The sequence below is a fragment of the Heliangelus exortis genome, chromosome 7, assembly GCF_036169615.1.
Source record: "Heliangelus exortis chromosome 7, bHelExo1.hap1, whole genome shotgun sequence".
Lineage (NCBI taxonomy): Eukaryota > Metazoa > Chordata > Aves > Apodiformes > Trochilidae > Heliangelus > Heliangelus exortis.
Window position 1 is genome coordinate 15,357,371 of NC_092428.1, and position 21,832 is coordinate 15,379,202.

Genomic DNA, 21,832 nt, shown 5'->3' on the forward strand with positions numbered 1-21,832 from the left:
AGGGACCAGAGCAGCTCCTCTCCTTGGAACATGGATGGTGGGAAGATGGGTGCTGCTTAGGTCCTCGTCCACCCTTGCTGCCATCCCTCCTAAGAAAATGCTTTGTGCTTTGCTGCAAAGTGCAACCAGGGGCAGTGCCACAGCCATAGGCTGCCTCTCTCCTCCTCTCCTGTCAGTGCTGATACAGCATCCCCAGGACCTGGGGCTTCTCCCAGGGCACAGGCACTGCCTCTGTCTCTCCTTGCTCTGCTCAATAGAGTCAGAACTCAGCAGGGGGAAGGGTGCTCTGTGTTGTTGAAGCTGTTAGCTTCTACCATAGAGGGAAGGAAGGTAGAGAAGACCATTTGCTCCTTCAGGACAAGAACACTACAAAAGCCTGACTTCCCCTCCATGGGGATAAATTGGATAAGTGCTGTGGGGAAGCCAGAGATGGGGACCCAGAAAATCCTTCCTGGGAGGTGGGATGGGGGAAGAGACTGGTTTACAAACCCCCTTGGGGCCCTCAGTGAAGGCATCTTCCTACATCACTTTTCCACATCACACCTCACAGGTATTTGACCTCTCATATAGGTCAAATCAGCATAGATCCCATGCTCATGTCCTCTCCCTGCTCCCATCCTAGGCGTTTGATGAGGACTCCCCTCCAAACAACCAGATCACCTACAGCATCGTGCAAGCATCTGCCTTCCTTGAATACTTTGACATCACGGTGTCAGAAGGGTATGGAGGTAAGTGTTGGTCCTGGGACCACCCTGTCCCTTGCTGCACTGTGTCACCTCACCCACTCCATGGTTCTGTGCATCAGGGCTTGTGCTGAGCCCTAGCAGAGCCATGTTTCTGTAGGTGTACAGCTCACTCTGGGTTATGCAGGTGCAAGGAGCTCACTAATCATGGAATCGTCAAATAGTTTGGGTCAGAAGGGACCTTAAGAAATCAAATAGTCCCAAGTCCCTGGGCAGTCACACATCTCACTAGACCAGGTTGCTCAAAGCCCCATCCAACCTGTACTTGAGCACTTCCAGACAGGGGACAGCTTCTCTGGACAATCGGTGCCAGTGTCTCTCCACACCCACTGGGAAGAATTTCTTCTTAACATCTAACCTAAATTTGCTCTCTTTCAGATTAAAACCATTTCCCCTCCTCCTATCACTCCATGCCTTTGTCAGCACTCCCTTCTCAGCTTTCCTGTAGCCCCTTCAGGTACTGGAAGGTGTTCCAAGGTCTCCCTGGAGCCTTCCCTTCTCCAGGCTGAGCAATCCCAGCTTTCTCAACCCATTTCCATAGCAGAGGTGCTCCAGCTCTCTCGCCATTTTCATGACCCTTCTCTGGATTTGGCCCAACACTCATGCCCAACACTCACATTTGCAGGGCACTGTGACCTCGCACAGCAACTGTTGGCCCTGAGGAGGTGGTATGGATGGGTCATGCCCCTGAGCCTGCCCACTGTCCTGCTTAGTATGGGAATGACCACCCCATTTGTCTCCTTTCAGTGATCAGTGTGAACCACCCCCTGGACTACGAGCAGCTGCCCAATGGAGTTATTTACCTGACTGTGATGGCCAAGGATGCTGGCAACCCACCACTCAACAGCACCGTCCCTGTCACCATTGAGGTGTTTGTAAGTATGGCACCCAACAATCCTGTTGTAGTTTCCTGGTCATTCCTCCACAGCAACGATGTTAATCCATTGATAGCTCACCATGACTGCCCTACCTTGTGGATGTGTGCGTGTGGATATGTGTCTCCCATATGTGTCATATATTACTCATGTACATGTGACAAATATTGGTTAAAAAAATGCTGTCCCTGACATTTGGCCAGGTCTGAGTAACTGAGGGTGAGTGAGGGGTGTCATCCATCAAAGCTGGGGACAGGCTGGAGATCCATGCTCTGCCTTTGCCTTCGGCTGAGGATGTTCACTGAGTACCCAGTAAGCCCTTCTCTCAGCTCACAGGGAATTCCTTGCTGGGATATTCTCCATGCTGGTAGCCTGTGGGACTCACTCAGATGGGGATGAGAGAGCTTTGGCTGTGTGTTAGCACTTCTAGTGTCAGAAATTGTCAGTCTCTGCATCAGTCATGGGCAGTTTCCTTTTTTATTTCTCCACCGCTGGATGTCTCAGCCAAGATGCAAACCCTCTCAAGGAGGGGTTGCTGCTGTGGGAGGTAAAGCTTCACAGCCTTCCTCAGGGAGATTAGATCACATTTTCACTCAGAGGCACACTGTGGCTCAAGAACATCTTAGGGGTGGGTATCAGCAATGGAAATAGTTTGCTTGATAACACATCAGTCTCACGGTGGTGGGATCTAAGCCAGGCTGGCAGCAGCAGCAGCCTGGGTAGATGAAGAAGATGGAGTCCACCATGCCATAGGATGTGAAAAAAGTCTCATCAACATGCATCTCCTACTGTTCCTTCACCCTGCTCGGGAGAGGGGGAAAAAGGCAGTGCTGAGGGAGTTAGTGTTTGTTAAATACATTCTTCCCATGCTGTGCTTTAGACAGCATAAACATCTCTTTCTAAAGATCACACTTCAGTGGGTCATCTCCCCTGGCTGAGTCTGTACCTAGGTGGAGTTTAAGTAGCTGTCACTTTTACTGCTCTCTATCAGAGGGATTTTCTCTCAACTGGAAAAAAGAAAGGAAAAAAAAAGGAAAAAAACCAGACAATAGAAAGAAAATGAGGAGGAAGCGTTTCACGATGGCACTTGAGGAACAAGAGCCATGAAAAGGCAGAATGAGAGCAAGTGCTAAGGCAGGTAAATTTTCTTTTTTTTTTTTTCATCCTTTGTTTGTTGGTTTTTAATAAAGAAGTCAAACTTGCCTTGTAGAGTTCCCATTAGGGGACAATATGCTATTGTGGAGGGAGCCACCGAATCAGAACTAATAGCACACACCACACCAGGATCTGGGGAAATATCCCTGCTAATAAGTTTCTGCTTCGCTCCCTGCCACTGGTGCCCTGTCTGGGGCTGTGAGCCAGAGACTTTGCAGCATGCATGTGCCTGGAGAAGAGGGGATTTTTGTGATCAGCCCAAGTGTCAGCACTTATCAGTATCTCTGATGATGATGTGAGGTCTGGGAGACCCTGGGAAGCTGGTTTTGTAGAGACCAGTGAGGCGGGATCATGAGTGAGGCGCTTTAGCCGGATGCCCTCTCCCATGGGAGTGGAAGGGTACATGCACACTTTCTTCATTTCCTTTGCTTTTCACCTGCCTGAAACTCCTGAGGTTGATGACCCTGAGGAGGAGAAGGAGAAGGAGGGATGGACAGAGGGCACTCCTGACAGCTAGCAGTTTCCTCATTACCCTCAGAGGAGATGCAGTGGAAGCCTGGTGATGCAAAGGCTGATTAAAGGCCACCTGCTCCCAGCCAGGAGAGCAGGAGATGGCATTTTAATTGCAGTGTGATGGGCATCTTTGGCACGTGGAATCACCTCAAATGTCAAGTTTGGTGGCAGCAGGAGCAGCTCAGCCTGCAGGTCCATCAGTAGTGTCCAGGTAGAAAACATCTCCAGCACAGCCCGAGGGAAACAGCAATGTCCATAACCATGTCTTAATGTCCTGGCGGCTCTGTCCTTCCCTCCACGGGCAGTTGGGTTTGGTTCATTGAAGGCAGATTTTTAACATTGTTTAAACAGCATTTAAAGGCTTCCTGGGGGAGCTTTAAACTGGCCTGAAATCTGTTCTGAGGGATGCTTTGAGCAATTCCTCCTGCCTGGTTTCACCAGGCCAGACATAATGACTGGCAGAGAGAGGCTTTGAGGGAGCACATTGGTATGCAAACCAGCAAACAAAAAAAAAATGCTGTAGTTGCTCTCTCTGCAAACACCCATAGCATTCCTCTGCTCAGACAAAGCCCTCAGAGCTCAGCAGATCCTCTAGCCAGCCCTGTGTGCCTGGTGGCCTCGTGGCTGAGGTGACTCGGAGCACTAAGCCACCCCTATGTCACTCTGAGAGGAGCAGCTCTGTGCATGATGCTGCTGTGGTTTGAGCAGTGTTTGGGCTGCCCTGCCCAGGGCTTGTGATAGAGGTAGAAACAGCTCAGGATGGCAGGATGCAAAGGGCACTGATTCTTTAAACCTGTTGCATGTTGCCCAGGATACTGGAAAATGAGGTAGTCAGTATTGTTCCTACTGACAACTGACTTACTTTAACCTCAGTTGCCCCCACAGTGAAACTGTGTGTTCAGACCTCTGGTGCCTTTTCCCCTTAGGCCACATTCTCAGCATCCATATCTTGAGTTGGTCATAGCTTGAGATGCAGGTGGACAGGATCATCCCCATATCAGACTTCTGCAGCTATTTGACCATCTTGATTTTTTCTCAATCAAACTCCTCTTTGCTTCAGGATGAAAATGACAACCCCCCCACATTCAGCAAGCCCTCCTACATTATAGCCATCATGGAAGATATTATGGCAGGTAAGGAGCACTTCCCTGATCCTTCTCCAGGCTAAATGAACGGTCCTGGAAATCTTACAGCAAGAACAGGGTGGGTGATGGCTTCTGGGGGAGGTAAAAGCCAGAGACTTGGCAGAGTTTCATAGTCATGAGATCCATGGCTTTGGCCCCACTGTACATCCAGGTGAGGGGACCCTTTGTCTGGGTGCCCTGTGGGAGCAATGTGGGGACAGAAAAACTGGGGAGGGCTGCCACAGTGTCAGTGCCCATCCGAGCCCTCATTTCTGCCTCCCCCTAGGAGCCACAGTGCTGTTTCTCAATGCCACGGACATGGACCGGTCCAGGGAGTACGGACAGGAGTCCATCATCTACTCCCTGGAGGGCTCCTCACATTTTCGGATCAATGCCCGCTCAGGTGAGCCTCTGTATGTGCTCTCCCACTTTTCCTTAAGTTCCCTCTCCTGAACTTTCCCTGGTTTTCTTCCCCATCATTTTTCTTCTTCCGACCTCTCTTCTCCCACCCTTCCCTCCTGTCCCCTGAGCCTGCTTAGAAGACACACAACTTCAGGCACTCTCCAGGTTTCAGCCACCAGCACTTGCTTGGTCACCCTGAGACTTTGGCAGAGGTGTCAGTGGGAATGACACCTAAGAAAAGGCTTTTCCTAAAAGGGCTCATGTTAGCTAAGGACCTGCTTCCTACCTTCCCTTCCTGGCATTATTTTCAGTTCTTTATGGGCAGAAATTGAGTGTGAGGGATCACACACAGTTGTTACACATGTGGGAAGACTCAGCATGAAATTTGTAGGGCCTTCCTCACAAGCTGGGTCTTCCAGGTTCAATCCATCTGAAACCAAACCAAAAGAAAGGGCATGTTTGTGAAGGATCCCACCTGTGGTTTTGTGTGTCCCCTTTATTTCACCAGTGCCTCTGGTCACCTTACAACATCTCTGATCCTTCTTATCTCCTGTGGCTACAGGAGAAATCACCACAACCTCTTTGCTGGACCGAGAGGCCAAGTCCGAATACATCCTCATTGTGAGGGCAGTGGATGGAGGGGTGGGCCACCACCAGAAGACAGGCATTGCTATGGTGAGTGTGTGAAGGTCACCCTCTCCTTGAACCACCAAGACTGTCCAGGCTGTTTATACCTTGAAATTGAGCTCTTTTTCCTGGCACACCATTCACCCAGGAGCCACTTGACCCTTCACAGAGTGTCCAACCCTGGGTGCAAAGGCAGTAACAGGTACCTATTCCACCCATACACAGCTCCCTTTGTTTGTGCTTCTTGAGGAAATACCTGGCTGGAGAGTCTACAGGCATGCTTAGTTGTTCCTGATGACTTCTATTCACACCCTATCTGGATCAAAGGTTTCCAACCACTTTGTTGTTCCTGGACTCCTCAGAAAGTTCTGGTGGAAATGAAGGCCATTGTACTGCAGGTTGAAGCCTTCTGCTTTGCCATGGCCTTCATAGGAGAGTTGACAAGATGTGCCAAGGAGATGTGACATTTGCAAAGGACTTTAAAATGTCTTTGGAAATATGAGAAGGTGGAGAGATCCATCTCTCACTGGTAATGGCACCACGTTGTTTTGAACATTTCATACTATTTGGATGCTTAATCAGGTTGTGGGAGGGATATTCCACACAATGGAGGATGATGCAGAGAAATATTGTAGTTCTGCTGAGGAAATCCCTAAAATAATTGTCACTACTCCTGAGGGCCATCAGGCTGCATATGATCCAGGTAGCAAACTGGAAGCTCCCTGTGGAGCCTCCCAGAGGCACACTGGCTGGGCCTGTTGAACCTGCTGGGTTCTCTTAGGAGCTCCAGATGAGATGATGTGCTCCTAAAAGCTTATTGAGAGGCAAAAGAAGGTTTTTGCAACACAGATTGCAATTAAGGGAAAATGAAAACAAACAAACAAAAAAACAAAAAACCCCACAAACCAGACAAACAAAAAACAAACCCATGCATCATGGTTTCTAAATTGTTAAAGAATACTAAAACTGCGTGAGAAGTGGGTTGTGGATGAAGTTTGGTGCCTTTAGCAAGGGTACACACCAAGGACTCAAACTTCTCCCTATACATATTTTTCATCTGGGAATAAGAGTCCATTCAGGGGCTTTTCAAGGTCCTGAGGTGATGGACAAGTGCCTGGGGTGCTCAGAGTAGCAGTGGGTCAGCAACCTTCCCCAGGGACCACTCTTGTGTCTCAGGGGCTTGTTCCCATGGCATATCCTTGGAGACTGTGGAGTTCAGCTTTGCCTTTTCCACCACGGGATGGCACCAGCAGGCCAGCCTGCTGCAGCACCAGGGTGCTATTGCTTAGGAGCCCAGAAGACCCCCCTGAAAAGCTCGTTCAAGACCCCCTGCACTGGGGGCCTGTCTTTCCCTTGAGCTGCAGCTCTTGCCTCAGGCACCTTTATAGACTCACAGGCTGAGTGGAAAACGGTGATCTGGGGAGGTGAGAAACTGACAGACAGCAGGATGAACCCCCTAGGCTTGCTGCTGTCATTTAAATGCTGTTCCTTGTGCTGGAAATGAAGCTAGATAGCACCTCAAGCACCATCCTCTCTAGGCTGCCTTGTCTCTGCACATCCCACCCATCATTACTTCACCCCTTTCCTCCCCCCACACCTCTTATTTGTGCCCCTGTGGTGGTTTTAACTGCAAGGTAATAAGCACATGTGAGTCAAACCCAGATCAAATATGCCAGGCTGGGAAGATGCAAGAGGTGGGTATTTTTCTGCAGATTTTTCCTCTGGAGGGTGAGCCCTTCTTGGGTACCTGGTGCTGCTGTGTGTCCAGGGTGACACACTGTGTCCCAGCAGCCCCCTGCTGCAGTGTCCCTTGCTCTCTCACAGGTGAACATCACACTGCTGGACATCAATGACAACTATCCCACCTGGAAGGATGAGCCCTACTTCATTAACCTGGTGGAAATGACTCCCCCCAACTCAGATGTCACCACGGTATGTGTGAGGAAAGGTGGCTGCTGCACTAAAAGTGTCCTTTCACCTGGTGAGGTTGTTACCTGCTTGACTAGAGCACGATGTCACCTCTGAACTCGTGACACCTCCAGTCAAGCACCATCTTGCAGAAGATCATTTAACAGGCTACTCCTGAGCCTCCTCTCTGCTGCCCATTCCATGTGCTTCTCCTGTCTGCCAGCATATTTCATTTCTCCCTAGATTGTGTGGAATTTGGCCAGATTCTCCTTTTCTTAGCCTTGCTTGTGACCTCCTTCAAGGACCTCTCTGAAAAACATTGATTTACAGCTTTTCAAGTCCCTTTGGTGAAATTAAAGGGAAGGAGAGAGGGAGGCTCATACTCCATCATGCCAGGAGAAAAATGACGGGTACAAAATGGAAAATAAATGAGGGAAAAGTGAAGAGAACCCACAAAATCATATAAGGAGGAAGGCTGCAAAAGAAAAGGAGTTGCAGGGGGGAAGAAGGGCCTGAGACAGGCCTGTGCAAGAGCACAGTGGTTTTCCCCCTTCTATGTGCCAACAGCCCAGCTGCTTGGTCTCTCCTTCAAGTCATCATGCCATGGACATCCAAATTAGTTGCCAGGAAAATAATCATTATGTCACTGATATGATGTAAATTCAACTATGGGACAAGCAGCAGGCGCCAGAGAAGATACAAGTGCAATAAAGTTGGGTTTGTTTGTTGTTGTTTTTTTCATGTAGTTGTCCTCTGTAATAAAAACCAGGGAGAACAATAACATAAAAGATGTCTGGTGTGGAGGGGAACCCCACCAGTGAATTGTTTTTAGTGACTGCGGCAGCACAAGTTCCTCAGCATGCATCTTCATCCCAATTATTTGGTTTTTCTGAAGGGCACTTATTTTGAAGCTGACTTTATGTAAAAAGAAAAAAGCCAGCACACTCGTATCTCTTTTGCCATGCCATTACCTCCCAGGCTTGCAGGCCCATTTCAGTGAGATTTAGCACCACAGTAGAGGTCTCAAGAGTGCAAAATCGCTGCATGTGCAGTGGAAATATCCATTTGAGCGAAGGAAGAAGAATTTCTTGCTGCATGCCTGTCATGGAAGCTCAGCTTTGTTATTAGACACTGATAAATCTACATGGGGACATACTGTGGGAGTCCCATTGCTCTGCTTTAATTCCCACTGCTTCTCTGTGGCAGGTGGTGGCTGTGGACCCAGACCTGGGGGAGAATGGCACCGTGGTGTACAGCATCCGACCCCCCAACAAGTTCTACAGCATCAACAGCACCACAGGCAAGATCCGCACCACTGGAGTCCTACTGGACAGGGAGAATCCCAATGCCCAGGAGGCCCAGCTCATGAGGAGGATCGTGGTGTCCGTCACCGACTGTAAGCCCCACTTCCATCCTGCTCATCTTTTTTTCCTGCTCTGTTGTAGCTTGAGCACACCAGCTGTGCCAGCACTGCCTCCTCACCCTCCACTTTCTGTCCCGCATGTGTCAAGCAGAACTTTTCTCAGCCTCATTTTCCTTCCCTCAGTTTCTTTTTTTTCCCATCTTTGAACGTAAGTTCCAGAGATGTCTCTGAGGTTAAAAAAAAAAAAAATAAAGAAGACGTTAAAACCTGCTGCTAAAACAAACCAGAAACCCTCAAAATGCCAGCACAGTACTTCCTTCACCAAGAGGGTTATTAAACACTGGAACAGGCTGCCCAGGGAGGTGACTGAATCCAGCTGAGCAGAAGCAGGGAAAAGAGTGGATCAAGTGCAAAATGCCTCTTGCTCTAGAAATAGTATCTTAGGGAAACTTCCTGGAAAAAAAAAATTGAGGGAGAGAGGGAGATGAAGGTAATTTTCCATTATACAGCTGGTTTCCAAGAGCCAGCAAGCACATATAACCTTAACCCTGGCCTTCAGCTTTGCATCCTGCTAAGGCCGTTGTCCAATGCAGCCTGCCAAAAGGATTGAGATAAGAACAGTTTGGTGTTATTACTTATTATTTTATTTATTTCATAGAATCACAAAACGTTTTGGGTTGGAAGGGGCCCAGAAGATCATCTGGCTCCAATTCCCCTGCCATGAGCAGAGACATCTCCCACTAGACCAGGCTGCTCCAAGCTCCAACCAACTTTGCCTTTAACATTTCCAGGAATGGGGCATCCACAGCTTCTCCGGAAAACTTGGGCCAATGTCTAATCTAAATCTCCCCTCTTCCAGTTTAAAACCATTCCCCCATGTCCTTATCAAAAGTCCTTCCCTAACTTTCCTGTAGCCCCTTTAGATACTGGAAGGTGTTCTAAGGTCTTCCTGGAGCTTTCTCTTTTCCAGGCAGAACAACCCCAACTCACTCAGCCTGTCTCCATACCAGAGGTGCTCCAGCTCTCAGATCATCTTTGTGGCCTCCTATTTCTATATTATTTTTCAGCTGCATGCCTGGGTAGCAGTTATTCTGTGTTGCTGCCAGGGAGTTTTCCCTGCTAGGATTTCTGCCTCTTGTCTGTCAGGCTGCAGCTAAAATGGTAACACAGGTTAATGCCTCGATGGGGCAGCCCCATCCTGCCTGCCCATCTACATAGCCAGCAAGGCCTTTTGGTGGAAAGGTCTGGAAATGGCTGGAGGCACTGACCTTGAAACCCCCTTCCTCACCTCTGCAGGTGGGAGGCCGCCCCTGCGAGCTACCAGCAGCGCCACAGTTTTTGTCAACCTCCTGGACCTGAACGACAATGACCCAACTTTCCAAAACCTGCCCTTCACTGCTGAGATTGCTGAGGGCCTTCCTGCTGGTTCCTCTGTCTTCCAGGTGAGCCTGTCCCATTGCCCCTATGCCCTGCTTTGGGATCTGCTCCTGTGGCTGCCATCCCTCCTGCAAAGCAGCTTTAGCAACGCATCCCATCCACCCTCTCCACCCTCTAGCAGTGCAACTAGAGGATGCAGAAGAGGTTGTGGCATCCCACCCCACACTCCTGCTCCCAGCAGGATGGATGCCTCAAGACCCCTTTGTTTCATCCCAGGGGACAAAGCAATGCTCTAGGTTTATGTACTGTGATTTCTAATCACCAGGTGATGATTTGGCTCTCCCAAGCTCACCCTTTTCCTCCTCTCTCCCCACCAGGTAGTGGCCATAGACCTGGACGAGGGTCCCAACGGGCAGGTGACGTACCGCATGCAGGTGGGGATGCCTCGCATGGATTTCCTCATCAACAGCACCAGTGGGCTTGTCACCTCCACTACTGTGCTGGACAGGGAGAGGATCGCCCAGTACTACCTGCGTGTGGTGGCCAGTGATGCTGGTGTGCCTGCCAAGAGCTCCACCAGCACCCTGACCGTCAAAGGTGGGTGCACCAAGGCCCTTCCAAGCCCTCCCCAGCCACAGAGCCCCCTTCGGTCCCAAAAAGATGGGTGACAAGGACACATTGCTGGAATTGACATGGTTTATGTAGGAGACATGCTGAAGAGTCAGATGGATGCATCATCTGACCCATTATGCCTGTTCTTGGTAGTGCAGAGATGGGAAAAGAATGGGGATGGAAATGAGTTTGGTGCAAACAGCAACTTTAACGACAGTAATGTGGTTTCTTTGGATATGAGGGGGATGATCTGTACATATCAGAGACAACAAAATATAGCCTGGAGCCATGGGGATCAGTCCTTCCAGCCACCCTGCAGGCAGCCCCACCACTCAGGTGTCAGGGAACAACAGACAGAGTGTTCCCTGGCATTCCCAAAGCCGGGGGCAGGTGGTCTGAGAGTCCAGCAGACATCAGCCTGGCATCTGCAGGAGGGGAAGACTCTGGGGGGTTACTCAGCTTTGCTTCCCCTTTCAGTTCTGGATGTGAACGACGAGACCCCCACCTTCTTCCCAGCGGTCTACAATGTGTCCTTGCCTGAAGATGTGGCCCGGGATTTCAAAGTGGTCAGGCTTAACTGCACAGATGCTGACATTGGGCTGAATGCTGAGCTCAGTTACTTCATCACAGGTATGAACCCCTTGCAAAAGGCTGCAGATTTTCCTGTGGAAATTGTGGTCACCCCATGGCCAGGGTGTTCTGCACATCAGCATTGTCTTTTCCAGCCCCTCCAAAACTTGTTTGGCCTCTCTTCCTTCTGCTCAGGGTCAGTCCTTGCCCCCAGCGTCCCCTGCCCTTCCACACTACTGGGAGATGCCAGGGAAAGCATGAGGATGGGCTTAACACCCCTGGGATGGCATTTGTGTGACACACAGTTAGGGCTAGAGGCCCCTATGCAGTTTTAAGGCATCTTATGCTCAGCCCTATAAGGCCACATCTCAAATCTTGGGGTCACTTCTGGGATCCTCATTACAAGAAAGACATTGAGGGGCTGGAGTGTGTCCATAACAGGGCAACAGAACTGGGGAAGGGTCTGGAGCACAAGGGTTACGAGGAGAATCTGAGAGAACTTGGGGTCTTCAGCCTGGAGAAAAGGATGCTAAGGGGAGACCTCCCTCTCTACAACTTCCTGAAAGGAATTTGGAGTGAGGGAGCTTGGTGTCTTTTCACAGGTAACAGGTGATAAAATGAGAGGAAATGGTCTCAGGTTGTTCCAGGAGAGGTTTAGATTGGATATTAGGAACAATTTCTTTCCCGAAAGTATTGTCAGGCCCTGGCACAGGCTGCCTAGGGCAGTGGTGGAGCCACCATCCCTGGAGGTGTTTAAAAGCAAGGTAGATAAGGTGCTGGGGGACACAGTTTAGTGGTGGCTTTGGCAGTGCCAGGTTATCAGCTGGACTTGATGGTCTGAAAGGTCTTTTCCAACCAAAACCAATTCTTGTTCTATGATCTCATAGTCCCACGTGCAGGCAAGTTTTGGTAGTCAGGGGGCTTGTGGGCAGTGATGCCACCAGGGCAGTGCCAGGCTGCAGCACCTGCAGTGGGAGGCTGGGGAAAACCCCCAGCTGCACTTTGCCTTGCAAATAGTGTTTAGCCTACAGGAGGAGGGCAAAAAATAGCAGGGTCACTAGCGAGTCACTTTTCTCACAATAGCAACCTTACAATTCATTGCACAGCCCCTCCAGCCTCTGCCACAAGAGAAAACATGTGGGGTGTCCCAAAGGTACCACAGGCCACATGCAAAGCTACCCCAGTTTGTTTCTGATTCTGGTATGTTTAGGAACTGGAATAGGGAGATTTGGGTTAGACATTAGGAAGAAATTATTTTCTGTAAGAGGGGGGAGACAGTGGCCCAGGTTGCCCAAAGCATCTGTGGCTGCCCTCTCTCTGGAAGTGTTCAAGGCCAGGTTGGTTGGGGCTTGGAGTGATCTGGTCCGGTGGGAATTGTCCCTGTCCATGGCAGGGGGTTTGGAACTTGATGGTCTTTACGGTCCCTTCCTAACCAACCCAAACCAGTCTGTGATTCCATGATTTCTACAGCCAGGCTGACCTCATGGCTTTGCTCCCTGCATCCATACAATGGGTAATCTGGACCTTGTCCTTTCCCTGCAGGTGGGAACCAAGATGGCAAATTCAGTGTTGGCTACAGGGACGGGGTGGTCAGGACGGTCGTGAGTCTGGACAGGGAGACTGTGGCATCATACACACTGATCCTGGAGGCCATCGGTAAGGATTTCCCACTGTTTCCATGGGAAACCTGCCACGTGGGGTGGCTGTGCACATGCCAAGCTGCCTTGGAAACATGGCAGAGAGACAGCAACCTTGGTTTGTGTCAGCATTTCACAGTCCACAGGCACTAATATATCCCACTTCCACCATGACTTTTGAGACAGCAAATTCAAACCCTGTACTTGTCCAGCCCCAGGGCATCCCCCTTCAGCCAGGGAAGGCAAGACCATTCCTGAGAGGCTCCATGCTGCCATGCACCCAGAAATGCCAGTGCCACAGCACCTTTCCTCTAATGCATCACCACCCGTTGGCTCCATGGCTGCCAACTAATCCAGGGCCACCTGGCACAGGCAAAGGGCCTGCTTGCCAAGCCCATCTTGGTCATCATTCCCTGAGCTTTATAATGATGTGCCTGCTTACAGAAGACTTGAACATCCCTTTTGAAAGAAGACATAAGTGGCCTGGTCAGAAATCTTGGGGGCATGGCACTGAAGGTGCCACAGTGTGTGTGGAGGGAATGCTGCACCATCTGGGCACACTGAGCCAGACCCCAAGTGGAAAAGGGTCCATCCTTCCCCTTGGGTGGGTACCCAGCTGCCTGTGTTTTCCTGGTCATCAGATCCCATGAGTACCAGCTGCGTGGGTTTAGTGCTCACCTGCATCAGGCATGCTGGAAAAAACAAACCAAGTCTATGTTCACCATTGCCTCATCCTTTCTGGCAAAAGCAAGAGCCATGCTGATACATCCTGATCAGCACATCAACTGGTCCTGGTGCTCTTTGGCTGAGCTGGGCCTAGAGAACATTCAGTGGGGGGTTTGCTTTTAGAAAGGGCCAGCTGCTTCCAACCAGACCCACACTGCTCCCCTGCAGTGGCCAAGGTGCAGGTTGGCACTGGAAGTGACTGCTGCCCATCTTCATCCCCCAAATTGATGACCTACAGAAAAGATGGAGAGGGACTTTGTTCAAGGGCATGGAGAGACAGGATGAGAGGGAATGGTTTCAAACTGTAAGAGGGGAGATTTAGATTGGATATTAGGAAGAAATTCTTCACTATAAGGATGGTGGCACAGGCTGCCCAGAGCAGCTGTGTCTGTCCCATCCCTGGAAGTGTTCAAGGCCAGGTTGGATGGAGCTTGGAGAAACCGGGTCTAGTGGGAAACGTCCCTGCCCATGGCAGTAGGTTGGAACCAGATGGTCTTTGATTTCCCTTCCAGCCCAAACTATGCAATGATTCTATGACCTTCAGCAGCCTCTTCCAGTACACATCACTCTCTTAGTCTCCGGAGCTGCAAAGCTTCTTTAATGACCAGTTGCATTTCCAGCCTTGCTGGACAGTGGCTCCACAGCAGAGCTTGGGGACAGTTTGGCTTTTCCTTTCTCTTTCAGGTTAGGCAGAAACACACACACGCTCCTTGTAGTTCAGTGTGGGATGTAGACGTTGCAGACAAGACAAGGGATTTTAGTTTAGCACTTTTGGTGCTGTTATTTTCATCAGCCAATGATTGAGCACCACCTGTGCAAGGAGAAGATGGAGGTGACCAAATCTCCTCTTGCCTTTCTCTTCCCTACAGACAATGGTCCCACTGGGAACCGCCTCACCGGCACTGCCACAGTCTATGTGACTGTCCTGGATGTCAATGACAACCGACCCATCTTTCTTCAGAGCAGCTATGAAGTCAGCATCCCTGAGGACATCCCGGCTGGCAGCAGCATAGTGCAGGCACGTGGCTTTCTCACACGAGGGCCTTTGGGTGGGTGAGAAGGGTCCCCAGCTCTCTGGCCCCCAGCATTGCAGTAATGAGCTGATGGAAGCCCAGGAAGGAAATTTTCTCTGTTCCTCCAGGTCAGGGCAAGATGTGTTCCTGCTGTATGGTCCTCTGCTAACCCAGGCTATGAGCAGGAGGGAGACAACAGCAAAATGCAAGGAGTGAATAAGAAATTTGTCTCATTTCTGAATGGGTGAGAGGGGCAAAGACAAGTCCTGTGCTGGTGAAACTCCTTTGCCTGGCTATGTCCCCTCCCAGAGGAGAGGGGAGAGAGAGCAGGGATCTAAAGAGGGGGAGGGAGAAGAGTGCATGCTAAGAGATGCTTGGAGGGGAGTAGGGGGGAAACAGAGGGAGAAAAGCATTTGGACTTTGCTTTCATTTTTCTTCCTCTGTGAGGGAACGGTGGGCAAAGCTGAATGGCTCAGTGAGCACTGAATGAATGCAGGCATTCACTCAGCCTCTGAGAGCTTCCAGCATCCCTTCAGACCCAAGGCTCTCCTGGAGCTGGCACCAAAGGCTCTTTGCAGAGGGCTCCTCCTGCCTTGAATACCTCACCCTGAGCAGGGGAAAGGGGCAGCTTTGTCCCTGGCTCTGGCAGGCAGGGTGAGTCACCAGTGGAGAAGAAAGAAGCTTTTTGCCTCCCTCAACAAAGGTTTGCTGGGAGCTGTGGGTCCTTCTGGGGGTGGCTGGTCCCCAATGCAAACCCTGAGGACACCTGTTGTGACCTGGCACCAGGTATGTGATTCCTAAAGGTGAAAAGGAGAGATGTGGGGATCCCAAAACTGAGCCTTTTTGGCAAATTGAAAGACAGAAAATGGAGAAAACAGTCTGACCTCAAAGTCCCTTTTTTTTTAGAGAATGCTCCCCAAAAGAAAAGGGCATACTTGGGGACCTGTGGCAAAGAAGAGGCATTGTTTGGGGAAAAGTTGTTTTCCACAGAACAAAATCAGAGAAAAGTGGAAATGGGCAATCACCTGGTTTTAGTCAATTTAACACATTTACTTTATTATTCACCTTTAATTTTCACCTTTCACCCTTTGTACTGGAAGTCTCCCTCCTTGAAATACATCCCCATGTCCCTGAGACAAGAGTTTCTAAAAGTTTCCCCAGACCCTTCTCTGAAAGCCAGGAATTTTTGGAGGAGAGTAAGGAATGTCCCAGGCAGCCCAGGGAGGTCCTGATGGAGAACTGTACTCTAAGACTGTCATGAACCATGTGAAGCTCATAGAGATGGCATTGGGTGCACACATCACCCAAAGCAGCAAACCTGATGGCTGAACATAGTGGAAGCTGCAGACATGCCAAGATTTAAAGTACTTTTTCTTTTTCCTAGTAATTCCTTTATGCACATCAGCTTACCTGCTGGCTGTTGTACCCTTTCCCAGCAGAAACAGGTGGCTCAGCTTTCCACAGAGCCTTTCCAAGCTGGCAGGGGCTGTGAGCCTCCAAAGGCCTCTTCAATGCATTTACAGGCATGTTTACCTGCTCCTGCTGATCGTTTATGGAAGCAGATTTCCAGCAGACAACTGGAACATTTATCCTTTCAAGCATCAACCATAGCAGTCCACTGCTCCTTGCACAAGAAATGAGGAAACAGGGACCAGGCAGCACATCGGGGGCAAAAACCTTCCTCCACCCATGTCAGTGCACATCTTGGGGAGCAATCTCAGCCAAGTATTGCTTTTTGGGGAGTGTTTTTGCTCCAAGGTGCCTCTCTTCAAGGCAGCCAGGTTGTTCTGCTCTCGCCCAGGCTGTTTGTTCAGGTGTCTTGCAGACTTGTGCAATGTTTTCCAAAAGAAATGAAGCAGCAGTATTTTGAGGGGCTGGTGATAGCTGCATAGGGGTGTAGTATGTAGTTTGCCTCTGCCTTTCCTGCCAGGAAACAGTAACCTGGAAAGTATCTGAGAACCTGAAACAGCAAAATCTCCTGCAGCCTTGCAGAACTGCTGCCTAGAAACAAGCTGCTGAAGAGGGCTCTGCCAAGATGCCCAGGATTCCAGAGGCTTATGAGGAGGGAACTAAGCCTGAACCCAAAGCTTGGGAAAGGATAGCAGCAAGGGGTAAGTTAGTTGTCACAGAGCAGGATCACATTTGGTGGACTCCATGATGGTGGAGGTGCTCCTGGGGCAGGTGAGCTGGCCCTGGAACACTGGGTGACTCCTCCTGAAGGTGTTGATGGAGCATTTCAGGGAGCCCAGTAGCCTCCAGAGCCTCAGCTGGGGTTCGCTGGCATCTGCTGGGTGATGAGGCACAAATTTGAGGAGACCCAAGTGGGATTGCTCCAGCACTGCTGGCTTGCAGAGGGTGACAAAGATGAGGAAAGTGGCCAGGAGGAGAAAGATGCAGACAAGTGTGAGGATGATGGGCAGTGAGTCTGCCTTCTGGGAGGATGCAGCGATGGGTGAGATCAGCTCCGTGGTTGAAACCAGAAGCCTGAGGACTGGTGGGGTGTGAGAGGTCTCATTGACAGGGTCCTCTGTGCTCATCTTCCCTGCTGTACACAGTGTCACAGAGAAGTGACACAGGTGATTACCACTTGGAAGCTGGACAGACAGCCCCCCTCTGTCCAGAGTGATGAATTTTTTGGCTCTCTTTGATGCCCAAGGTCCTCTCAGCCATGTTTTCTGTGACACAGGTTGACAGGAGTCTGTATGCTTTGACAGCAGTCAAAGCACAGAGGTGGGATTTATATCTGCCCCAAACTGAAGTGAAAAAATATCTGGCAAAGAAATCTAGCACAGGTAGTACCCCATACATGCAGCTCCATGTCCTCTGAGATGACACCAGCAGGAACTTCTCTGGGAGTGACATATTGCTGTATATTAGAGAAGGTCCAAAATCCTCCTCCCGGGCTGCAGGGGCTTGGCTGTTTTCTGTTCCCCAGAAAAGTTGTTTTTCTGAATTGACTGTCATTTGGGTTGATTATTCCCTATCACCCCCGTAAATATCCAGTTGGGCCTCTGCCCACATAACTCCCTGTCAAGCTGTAGTGTTGCACCTTTCTGTTTTGCTGGGGTGAGGTCTAACACCCTTCCCTGGCTTGTGCCAAAAATCCTCTGGGGTAAGGCATTTTGCTGACCGGGTTTCAGGTTCAGACATGCTGCAAGCTTCTCAGCCAGATCTGAAAACAGTGATTCAAACCAGCTTCCCAAAGCCTCTTACCAAATAGCCTGTGGTGCCTGCCCTCTCCTTACCCCATTGGGTCAGATTGCCCCCAGGACAGTTTGCACCCATCCTTTTGCTCCAGGTGCCTCTTGCTTCTGTGCAAGAACAGTTCTTGTACCTGTTCCTTACCCCACAAATACAGAGCCGGATTGAGCCAATTTCAAAATAAGAGTTCAGGAGGGAGAAAGGAAGAGGATCTGGGTCTGCTCCTGAAGCCACCATCCCAAAACCACACAGGTTTGTGTTGGCAGCAAGCAAACATTTGCCACTAAAGTTTTCAAAAACTGGGAGAGGAGACATCAGCGACGTCTTTAATTGCTAATTGGAAGCTGTGAGATGCCCCAGTGGAAAGCCAGATGCTGTATCAGAACTGACACAAGCATTGTTTGCCCTTCAAATGATGCAGAAGGAAACAACCTCAAGCAAAGGCAGTGAGAGCTGCAAAGCCAAGCAGAGATCACTGTGCCCTTGAACTCAGAGTCTTGGTGTCCCCTCTGTCCCTTCCATGTGCAGGTGCATGCTTAAGTAGGTGGCCTCCCAGCTCCAGTTTACAGATTGCTCTTGTAGGATCTGTGTAAGCTTCCCTCATCCCATGGTGCCCAGAGCCTGTTCCCACAGCCTGCTCTGGGGTGAAATTATTAATTTCTTAAGGGCTTTTTCTATAGCTCTCGCCACTGTGGACCCAAATGTTTGCTGGTATTAATAAGGGTGTTTGCAGGAGACCCATGTGCCCTTGCTGGTATCCCTTTGCAGGCAATCAGCTGAGATATGGAGGGAGCAAGGTTCAGAGGTTTATTTCTTATTTATTTCTGGAATAGTTTTCATTGCCTGGGTTTGGGCTGGTAATTTTTCAATGTGTTTATGCGGACAAAGGGGATTCCTCTCCAACTGCTGCCTGAGGCAGAGCTACAGTGCTTTCAGCAGAATTTCGACAAAAAGCCACTGAAATTGGGATCGGCTCTAACAGGAGACATCCCCATGGGCACTCAGGACCCAGTGTTTGCCAGGAGACAGCTGAGAATCAGAGGGAAAGAAGAGAAATTGCATAAAAAGCAAAATGTACCTGATGAAAATGGAGAAGAAATGACTTGTGTGTGAGCAGAAGACAGCAAGCATTATTCTGGCCTGGCCTGGCACAGCTGCAGAGTTTGGCAGGAGTTCTTCCATATGCTCTCCCTTCCTTTTCTCATACTCCTGCAAAGAAAAGGCTGTTTTCAGGCACTTCTGTGCCTGTAGTACAGCTCAGATGAAAAGAAGAGCTTTTTACCCTCCCCATCTTTCTTAGCAATGCTCTCCCAGATCTCCCCAGCTTTTCCCAGTGCACTAAGAGTTCCTCACTCACTCGCAGAAGAAGGAAATGCTGAAGAACCCCCACCTCTGCACCTGGATAGTTGGGTACCACCCAGAGGGGGCTGCAATTGATGCTGTACCCATCCCCCTCTCTGTTAATAGTCACAGCTGCATCCGCAGGACCCTCCCCCTCTCCCAGCACCGGGACACAGGAAGGACCATGACAGGGAAGGGAGGAGTGATGCCTTAAGTCCAAACCCACCCCATGTCCCCTCCCCACCTCTTTTTCAGCCCTTTCCCTGCGCAGCTCCAGGTTGAGAGCAGCAGGTCTACAGCCAGGGATGGTGGCATGTACCTGGGCTGTCTTGCTGGCCCCTCAGGTTTTGTTTGAGTGGCCAGCAGTGGGTTTGCCATGAAGGTTTGGGGTCCCTACCTCTCACCCACCAGCCAAGCTCCATGCCTGCCTTGCCACCTCTTCCACCGCACTCTGCTGTTTGCCAGCCTCCCCCCATGCTCCTTTGTCCTCTAAACAAGAGGAGAGACATGGTAGCCAGGTGGCCACTGAGCCCCTCCCCAGACTTTGCCAGAACATTGGTGCCCTGCTGGGATAAGGGGTTGTTGATCTCCCTGGGACATGTTTCCCATATCCAAAGGCTGAATTGTGTGGCTGGGGGACTGAGCCATCCCCAGTGCCTGCTCCCCCTTTCCCAGTGACTCTGCACCAAACCACCTGCTCTTTTCCCATTCTTTTATTATTTCTTCTCCTTTTCTAACCCATTCCCTGTATCTGGGGGTGTCTGAAAGGGATGAGACTGCCTGCAGCCAGCTCTCTAGCAGGAAGATAAACCTGGTTGCAGAAGGTGCCTCTCATCTGCAGCAGAAAACTTTTCTCCCATCATTTGCACTCAAGTGCAATTTTTTTTCCCAAGTTTGGGACAGCTTAATAAAATACCACAGCTCCCTGGGGACTTCAATGGGTCAAAGCAGCAGCAGGCTTCTAATGCAAGCTACTTTAAAAAAAAATTAAAAAAAACCAAACCAACCACCATCCAAATACCTGGGCTGACCCATTTCACCTGTTTGATGTGCCCGAATTGCCTGCAGTAAGTCCTAGGGTGCTCCCAGAAAAGGGAGGCTAAGGATGGGGGGAAGAGGGGTTGCAGAGTGTGATTTGCTGCTCCCCCCCAGTGCTCACCATGTTAAAAACCTTCCTGTTTTTCTACCATTAAAAATGCATTTTTCTGGGCACAGCAGGTCAAGTTACAGCATCAAAAGCTGCAAAGATTTGTCTCCCCGGCCCTTTAGGTATTTGGATGCTCAGTGGGAAGCAGGGGAGGAGATGCTGTGGCCCGATGCCAGATGGGGAGGGAACCCAGGTCCTGCTGCTGGGGCTGGCAAGCTGGAGTGTGAAGGGAAAGCACTGCAGTGTTGTGCAGAGACACCAGAGGGGACCCGTGGCTTGGGCTTCTCATGGCAGTCAGATTATTTCATACATGCATGGATCATGCTAAGCTCCTGCCCACTGCCTGGGGTCTTGTGAGGACTCAGACCAGTGCCTAGACTACCAGGCTGGTTGTACTTATGTTTCTTTTGGTGTTTTTTGTATGTGCTACTGCTAGGATGACTTCACAACAGATTGTGATGAGAAGGTAAATGTAAGCAGATCTTGGAGCCACCAGACCTGGCTGCAGGCTTGTGTGCTGCAGGTCATTGCTTTAACATGCTGCCATAGGCTGGGTGCCCACCAGGCTCAGAAGCAGCTCTCCCAGACCCATCTGGTGGGGTCCAGAGGCTCTATCCCTGGTGGTATCTCCAGGGCAAGTGTTGTCATGAGGGACCAATAGAGGCATCTCCACCAGCACAATGACCTGCAGATTTTATTACATATTCCTCAGGCTCAGTTCCCACCCTGAGCCCATTCTACAACTAACCTGGCAGCCAAGGGATCCTGAGTCTGCTATCCCTGCTGGCCAGTGACAAGGGGAGGGTAATTTCTTTTGCTTTACAGTTGGGAAGCTCGCAGGCTCAGATGCAGGAGCATGATGTCCAGCCTCTGGTAGAGTTTATATCCAGGTCTGAAGTCCCTGCTCTTCACCTTCATTGCTGTGTTTTTGTTTTTGTTTTTTCCCACAGGTAAAAGCCACAGATGCAGATGAAGGCATTAATGGGAGAGTGTGGTACAGGATTGTCAAGGGTAAGTCTAGGTGCCCCTTGGTGCATTGCCACCAGGCTCTGGCCAGCCACCCACACACTTTCCTGGTGCTCTCCATCTTTCTGCACTTTGCAGCCCACAGCAACATTTCCACCACTCCCAAACAGAACTTCAGCACCATTATTATTAATTGCTGGGGGACACTTTGTCATTGATGGACACCTAGATGCCATAGCTCCTGGCTTGACCAGGAATAAACTCTGAGGTAGAATCATAAAATTTTCAGGGTTGGAAGGGACCTTTAAGATCATCCAGTTCCAACCCCCCTGCCATGGGCAGGGACACCTCCCACTAGATCAGGTTGCTCAGAGCCCCGTCCAGCCTGGCCTTAAAAGCTTCCAGGGATGGGGCTTCCACCACCTCTCTGGGCAAGAACTTCTTCCTAACTTCCACTCTAAATTTACCCTCCTCTAGTTTGAACCCATAGTAGCTGAAGCCTATGAGGGTTTGGGTTTTGTTCAATAACCTG

The 21,832-nt window shown here is 50.1% G+C and overlaps 1 protein-coding gene across 2 annotated transcripts in view; it reads left to right on the forward strand.

Annotated features, from left to right (window-relative positions):
- CDH23 (cadherin related 23) overlaps positions 1-21,832 on the forward strand; it is a 195,082-nt gene that overhangs the window by 135,330 nt on the left and 37,920 nt on the right. The window contains exons 16-28 of one of the 2 annotated variants that reach the window (XM_071748993.1): positions 623-728; positions 1,491-1,618; positions 4,347-4,419; positions 4,697-4,813; positions 5,375-5,487; positions 7,264-7,371; positions 8,554-8,743; positions 10,007-10,152; positions 10,465-10,684; positions 11,177-11,329; positions 12,812-12,925; positions 14,502-14,650; positions 21,285-21,345. In XM_071748993.1, the coding sequence (XP_071605094.1) occupies positions 623-728; positions 1,491-1,618; positions 4,347-4,419; positions 4,697-4,813; positions 5,375-5,487; positions 7,264-7,371; positions 8,554-8,743; positions 10,007-10,152; positions 10,465-10,684; positions 11,177-11,329; positions 12,812-12,925; positions 14,502-14,650; positions 21,285-21,345 (1,678 nt within the window). Of the gene's footprint in view, positions 1-622; positions 729-1,490; positions 1,619-4,346; positions 4,420-4,696; positions 4,814-5,374; positions 5,488-7,263; positions 7,372-8,553; positions 8,744-10,006; positions 10,153-10,464; positions 10,685-11,176; positions 11,330-12,811; positions 12,926-14,501; positions 14,651-21,284; positions 21,346-21,832 lie in introns of those variants that run through there. The other variant, XM_071748992.1, reaches the window with a different exon arrangement.